The following is a 7755-nucleotide window of genomic DNA, read 5'->3' on the forward strand; positions in this document are numbered from 1 at the left end:
TTCAATAATTTCAATCTCGATTAAATAATGTCTATCTCAATTTAATCATTTCCATCATGATTTAATCATTTCAATCACGATTTAATTATTTCAATATCGATTTAATCAGTTCATTAGCGATTTAATCATTTACACCGTAATTTACCACTCACCCCATATAGTGACAAACAGCTATACTAAAACCTTCATATTGTTTCACCCTTTATTTATTACTCTTGGCACCAAATCGTCGTGAGCCTAAAACCCATGGTTATACTATTGTTTATATCAGTGACACTTAATCATATGAATTCGTTACTCCCGCCAATCTCTGGAAATATGATTGGTGATCGCGAGGTACGAAAGTTTATACGCTTCCAGAAATGAGGGTTGAATATTTCAAATTATTCTGTGACTTTTTAAGGTTTCAGGAAGTTCAAATACCTTTTTTGGAGCGGGAGGGAGTTGAAGTTATTAATTTTCAAGTCAGCGCTTCGAAGGAAGGAGCGCTTCAAACCTGCGACCTTCGAGGAACTATAGCTGCGACCTCGTGCAAGCGGCTGGGGGCGCCAGGCACTGTAAGAGCATGGGGATACCCAGCGCAATACATTTTTACAAATAAGTTATAAAATTATCAAATCTTTATTGCAATCTATACCTTTCTATCAAATTATCTAACAGTATAACCTTTTAGAAGGATTCCAATACTAAAATGTCAATAGAAGACGATCTTAAGCGTTCTATGTTTATGTATTAAATTAGAAACAGGCGATGTATAGATATCTAAAGTTTACCGTTATGTCTGGATTACTTAAATACCTGCAGGGTGTCGCGGTAATAATCTTTCTTCTAATTACTTCAATGCACAGGAAATCGACGCGGTGGCGTACCCTTCGAACATTTTAAAAGTGAATTTATCCGCGTGGACATTGACCAACGCAATAATTGAATTGCATTTTCATATTTATTCGGGGAAGATTTTGGGTCTCTCTCACGATTTGTGGACTCTCTCAAATATCTTTGACTTGAAGGTAAACTAATAAATAATTCGATGTTTATTTAAAATCTGCGAACTCAACGTGTAAAGGCAGTAGAACAAAGTTGGGCCAAGTAAAACTAGATTGATGCGCCATCTACTGTCAGAAAAAAAATTAATGTTTTTTCTCCAAAATATAATCAAAAACCACCGAAATAAATACTGAAGTGGCGTAAAATAAATAAAGAAATGTATATTTAAGCAAAGGGGTCGCACATTGGTCTTATTGGGGTAAGAGATTAGGCTTGCCATTAGTTCTGATCAGGTTTGAAGTAACCCGAACGCCGAACCGAACTCGTCGGTAAGCCTATAGTCCTAGTCAATACTAAGCCGCCAAATATTAGTTTACTTCCATCGAATTTTGGCGGGAAAACGAAAGGAGGCCGTTTCAGGTGTATTTCAAACAAAATATTCTGAATCTGTCATCACTGCTGGCCGTGTATTTTGTTTGCTTGGCAGCGCTGTTACTCCACACTAAAAAAAAATAACCAAAATATTTTCCTAAACTGATCGGCGGCGGCTTCTTCGAACGTTATTTTGAATTATTGACTTAAGGGATTTTGTATCCTTTTTAAAAATCACAAAAAGTGTAATATTTATGAGAAGGAAAGTCTAGGATTTGGGATTTTAAATTTTAACATTGTTCAAAATTTTGAAACTCCTCGGCTTTTACAATTTTCTTGTTTATACATTTTTACGTTATTAGAGATAAGGGATGTCCTTCTGGTGATTGAGAATTTCATTCTCAATCACCAGAAGGACACAAAGCTGTTGGCCGTTCACCCGCGCCTCTCCCGTTCCTCCCCCACCCGCGCCTCTCCCCCATCTCAATCACCAGAATTGCTAATCACCAGAATTTCTAATCACCAGAATTTCTAATCACCAGAATTTCTAATCACCAGATTCTCCCGTTCACGGGTTGCTTTCCCCCAACCCCCATTCACTGGATACTTTATCTCTCGTTCACCAGCTCCTTTCCCCCATTGCTTTCACCCCTTCTAATCACCAGTTGCTTTCCCCCATCCCCATTCTCCAGAATTTGTTTTCCTCGCGCAGATTTCTGAAGGATGGAATTTACCCCTCTCTACTCTTAACCCCACACCTCGTTAACCATAATTTCCCCTATCGCTTCCGAACCCCTTAATTTCTAGGATATAAGCAATAATAATAACAAGTTATTTACATTTAATTTTTTATTTTAGAACTTTGTTTACATGTTAGTAGGTACTATCAGATATTCCATTAGATGGTTATCTTGTGCATTACACAATGAAAACAAATTAAAAAGCTAAGTTTACAGGTTAATTGATTATCTACGAGTAAATTAGTAAAATCTTGTAGTACTTCCGAGGGTGATTTAAAACAGCCAAAATAAGATTTTACTTGATGGTACGAATTAAATTGATCTGGGTACAAAAATAAACCCTCGAAAGGTTTTCCATATAATAATTCGTGAATTTTTTTAAGGTTTTTAACAATAGCTAAGTACATGCATTCGATAACATTTTTATGTTCGTTTAAAAGATTTATTTGAAACCGAATAAAATCAATTTGTTTTTGGAACTCACCGATTTCGCGAGCTCCCAGATCCAGAACATGACCGTAGGCAGAGTTCAATTTGATGTTGTTGCTCGTGGCGACGACGGATACGTTGTTGTCGTGATAGTCGATGATGTTGTGGGTTAGAGACGATGCTCCGGTTTGCGTAGCGGCGAAAAGATCTCCCCAAAGAGAGAGTAGATTGGTGAAAGCTTCGGAGGTCAGGAACAGAATATTTTCGTTCGATTTTTTGAAGAAGAGAACTTGTAATTTTGATCCGTCGAAACCAAAAGAAATGTAGACTGATCCTCCTAACGTGATTTTTATGTTGATACGTCTTTCTTTGCCCCTGCGTTTGGATACGGTATGCGTCTCGGCTATAGAAAATGAAAATGTTAAGCCTTTGTCTATTGAAATAGTAATAGTATTAATAAAATAATGCTTACCAATAGATCGTTTTTCCATGTTTACGGTAGATGACGAGAGCAAAGCGGATGCACTTCTTTTCAGTTCAGCCTCTCAGAGAGAAATGACGCATGGGATATTAATCAGTTCCTATCTTGTTGAGATTAATTCATCACGTGATCTCAACTTCAAATAACCCTCAAATTCTATCGACTCTCTCTCTCTCTCTGAGATAACAGTTCTAAACACTCGAAATTAAACCGTCCCGTGCTCGAAACTGCCTCTAATTATTCCCATTGACGTCACATATTAATCCACTTGGAAGAAGAAAAAAACCCATTGTAGTTTCCTCTCGAGAGCTTGTGATGCTATCATATCCTAGAAAACAATACAATTAATAGAAATTAACATAAAATTAGTATACTTTTAATACCATTTTGTGAACTACAGTGAAAAAAGTTACAATTTTACGGTAGAAACGTTTTCAAAATACCACAAAATGAACTCAAATAAGAAAATTGTAATTAAAATAATCACTACGGCTATAATTTTAGAAGGTTGTTTCAGGATGGTGATTATGGCTGATGTTTGTACTTCAGTGTCCATATCGGAAATGAAGTTAAATGGAATATTTTGCGTAAATAAGTATAAATTTTAGCATAACCCTAATATATTCTCGAGAACTGAACAAGTTCTTTGGGAATAAGAGATAAGCTTACTATCTTCCCCTAGGCCCTATATAAGGGGGTGCCTGAACCGGGGGAACGTCACTCTATTGTTGTTCTTTGTGCGTCTAGTACCAGGATTTTTTCGAAGCGCGCACTCTCTCTCTACCTAAGTTTATTTTGATTTTTTTTATCGTAATTTTTTGAATAAGGTTTAAGTAAATTGGCATAAAAATGAAAGGTGTACAATACCCAGAAATTAATTTAGTTGATACCCCGGAAATGATTATAATCGACTCCCCAGAATTGATTGATATAACTGATAACGAGCTCCCGGAAGTACCCATAGTAACTTTACCCGATTCTCCAGAAATGGAAATAATAGATTTAACTGATACCCAAGATCCTACCCTTTCCTTAACTACAGTAACTGATTCGCAATTGGAACGTTTAAAAGAAATGACAATGGTACGAGATTATCTTAGAGAATATCAACTAACCCATCAAATTTGTTCGCCCCCTATCGTTAATTTACCTTCACCCCTTTTAAGACCTAGTTCTATCCCACCTGACGAAGTACGTTATTCGCCCTCGTATACGCCTATGGATGCTCCCTCACCCTTTCTAGAATCAGATGACACGTGCCACTCTTTATCTTTGGAAGATAATTTTATCACGTCGTCCCCCAGTACGGACAGCATTCAGCGTTTAGCTGAGAACGTACAAGTTGCCCGACGGGACGCGGAGGAACTTGCAGCCGCAGCAGCAAGAGCAGCCAAAATGTTCGAGGAAGCTAAAGCGTTGTTAGCTGCTCGTACGGCTAGTAGTAGCAGGCCACATCATAATATTTCACCTCAGCGTAATAATGACCCTATAGCGGTCGCTGGCCCCTCACGAGCTCCGCAGTATTCACCTCCACCGTCTCAGACTGCTGAGAAAAACGCGAACTCCGAGAACGCAAATTTGGCTGCCCCCACTTCGTCTCCTCCTCAAGTTGGAGGTGGGCTGGTTGACGTTCCAATAACGCCTCCATCCTTTCCTAATTTACCAGGTTCTATTAAAATATTGAATAATAATATCCAAAATTTCCCAAATTTCGGACTAATGGGACGAACTTTAAATGTCAGACTAGAAAATAATATAGAAAACGGTATTTATATATTGATGGAAACCCTATTGGAGGACTGTTTGCCTTCAGATATGGTTTCGGTTTCATTCGTGAACGTCACTAACCACGGCTTTCAAATTCACGTCAGTTTCAGGCGTCGGGACCAATTAGACTTGCAATGGTTGATGACGTATATCGATGAAAAAAGCTATAGATCCGAGAACGATGGTAGTTTTTTTGAAGGAATAGTTACGGTTACGTTTAATCGAGTCAGATTACCGCAAGGAGGAACTAGATCAGTTGGGTTAGGGATTTCCCTTGAAAAAGAGTTTTCTTTTTATAAAAAATGCACCATAACGATAAATAACCCTGATAAAATTTGTTTAGCACGAGCTCTTGTAGTAGCCATAGCTCATAGAGAATACATGGATAATAAAAATGATGTAGAACTTAAAAGAAAATATACTACTATAAGACAGTGTAGAGGAAAAAATATTGAAACGCTATTACAGACCCGCGAAGCTAGGACCCTTTTGGTATATTCTGCATTAACAGACGAAGAATGCGCTGGTCCGGACGCTTTAACTCGCTTCCAAGAAATCTTGCCTGAATACAGTATTATCGTTTTTCGATTACACGATCCCGTACCCTTAGTTATTTTCGGCGACATCGAAGAAGATAGGGAACTAGAAGGGCCTCTCCGCAAACGTCTTTATCTTCTAAATATTGACAGACATTTCAACGTAATTACTAACCCCAAACCCCTTTTCGCGTTTAATTACTTTTGCGAAAAATGTTTAGTAGGTTTTAATAATCTCAGTGATCATAAATGCATTCTTTTCTGTCACGCTTGTTGTAGAAAACAAGATTGCAGGAAGGACGTAGATAAAATAACTTGCCAAACATGTTTAAGAGTTTTCCCTAATCAAAATTGTTACGATTACCATTTATCAGGACCCGAGCCCTTATGTAATAAAATTTACGTTTGTAATCTTTGCGGAAAATTTATCAGTATGTTTAAGCGTAAGGCAGTACACGTTTGTGGAGAGACCTATTGTCTTTCGTGTAGTGAGTTTAACCCCGCAGGTCATCTATGTTACATGCAACCTTTAAAGACCGTCCGTAAAGATTCTGCCGATAAAACTACTCGTTCTCGAATAAATAGCAATAATAAACGGGTTCACGACTCCGACAATGAACAATCACCACTGACCAAGAGAAGTACTCCAAAAACGGAAGTCTTTGTTTTTTATGACTTGGAATGTAAACAAACAAATCGTACTGACGCCAATGCTTTGATTCACGAACCAATTTTATGCGTTTCGCAAAAAGCGTGTAAATTCTGTTTCGAAGAAAAAGATAGTCAGTACGCATGCGCTAAATGCGGTAGTGGTCCTCGGGAGAAAATATTTCTCTCAAAAGACCCCGTCGGCGACTTTCTAGGGTATCTTCGTACGCTTAACAGAGTGGCTGATAAGATAATATGTATTGCCCATAACGCTAAAGGTTACGACGCGCAATTTATAGTACGTAAAATGATCGATTTAAAGTGGACCCCTAAAGTCTTGACAGACGGGACAAAATTCATGTATGTACAGTATAAAAAATTAAAATTCTTAGATTCCTTAAATTTTATGCCCTTTGCCCTTTCTCAATTCGTTTCCACATTTGGTTTAGATAATAATTTAAATAAGGGACATTTCCCGCATTTACTGTTTAATACCGTAGACCATGAATTTGATCCAGCCCGAAACCAATTACGTACTACATAATGACATGCCTCCGATGGACGCGTACGACCCTAATCGTTTAAGCGGTAAGGCCTACGATGAATTTATCCAGTGGTATAACGATTCCTGGTCCGAAGCTTGCGGTAATTCGGACCCCAACTTTAATTATTTTGATTATAAAAGAGATTTAATCCGGTACTGTCGCCAGGACGTAAACATTCTTTTGCAAGGCTGTTTATCATATCGTTCTATTTTCATGGATAAATTCGAAATAGACCCGTTCTTAACTGCGATAACGATTGCGGGAGTATGCAGTTTTATCTTTAGGAAACACTTTTTACAGTCCGATACGATTGGTGTAGTACCCCCTTTCGGCTATCGTATGAACTGCAACCAGAGTTTTGTAGCGATCGAATGGCTTGAATGGATGTCTCACTTACGAGGGAAGGAAATTCAGTCTGCTTTTAATGGATTTGAACCTAGAATTCTTAACATTAACGTGGACGGACTTCTCGATAACGAAGTGTTTCAATATCACGGATGTTATTTTCACGGGTGTAAAAAGTGTTTTCCAATCAATAGAAACTTAGCGTTATACGGCGACCACACTCAGACCCATAATTCGCGATACGCGTCAACCATTGCTACCACTAATCGTTTGAAACAATTGGGATACACTGTCCATGAAAAATGGGGCTGTACCTTCAAAGCTGAGAGGAGTACTAACCCCGCCATCAACGCATATCTTTCTACCGAAAATTTAAAATTAAAAATTAAAGAGCCAATCCACCCCCGCGAAGCCTTTTTCGGAGGACGTACGTCAGCCTTGAAATTACATCACAAGTGTAAAGAGGGGGAGGAAATTAAATACATTGATATTTGTTCACTCTATCCGTGGTGTAACAAGTATTGCAAGTTACCCGTGGGACACCCTAAAATACATGTAAAAGCTCCTTTCCCTGACATTTCTACCGTAAACGGATTAATAAAAGCCACAATGTTACCGCCTCAAGATCTCTACCATCCCGTTTTACCCCAAAGAATAGGATCGAAACTACTGTTTGCCAACTGCCAAAAATGTAGTGAGTCTCGAAACCAGCAGGATTGTCCCCACGAAGACACAGAACGACCAATAACTGGTACTTGGGTTGCAGACGAGGTACAGTTGGCAATCGAAATGGGTTACAAGGTCATTTCTATTCACGAAATTTGGGAATACGAGGTAGTAAAATACGACCCGATATCGAAAGAGGGCGGTCTTTTCTCCGAGTACGTCAACGCGTTTCTTAAACT

The 7755-nt window shown here is 38.4% G+C and overlaps 1 protein-coding gene across 1 annotated transcript; it reads right to left on the bottom strand.

Annotated features, from left to right (window-relative positions):
* Positions 1 to 1403: 1403 nt before the first annotated feature.
* On the bottom strand, positions 1404 to 3065 carry LOC149966610 (uncharacterized). Its single transcript, XM_090167543.1, has 3 exons — positions 3001 to 3065; positions 2509 to 2931; positions 1404 to 1489 (listed from the first exon to the last, which is right to left on the bottom strand). The coding sequence occupies exons 1-3, from the start codon at positions 3017 to 3019 to the stop codon at positions 1404 to 1406; spliced, it is 528 nt and encodes a 175-aa protein (XP_090023669.1). The 5' UTR covers positions 3020 to 3065.
* Between the last annotated feature and the right edge of the window lie 4690 nt (positions 3066 to 7755).

The sequence above is a fragment of the Leiobunum rupestre genome, chromosome 1 (assembly GCF_980474605.1).
Source record: "Leiobunum rupestre chromosome 1, qqLeiRupe1.1.hap1, whole genome shotgun sequence".
NCBI lineage: Eukaryota > Metazoa > Arthropoda > Arachnida > Opiliones > Sclerosomatidae > Leiobunum > Leiobunum rupestre.

Excerpts from the sequence above, each read along its gene's own strand:
- LOC149966610 (XM_090167543.1), bottom strand. Across the intron at positions 1,490-2,508 it reads ACATAAAAATGTTATCGAAT|TGTGGAGTAACAGCGCTGCC; the intron begins GCATGTACTTAG and ends ATTTTTTTTTAG.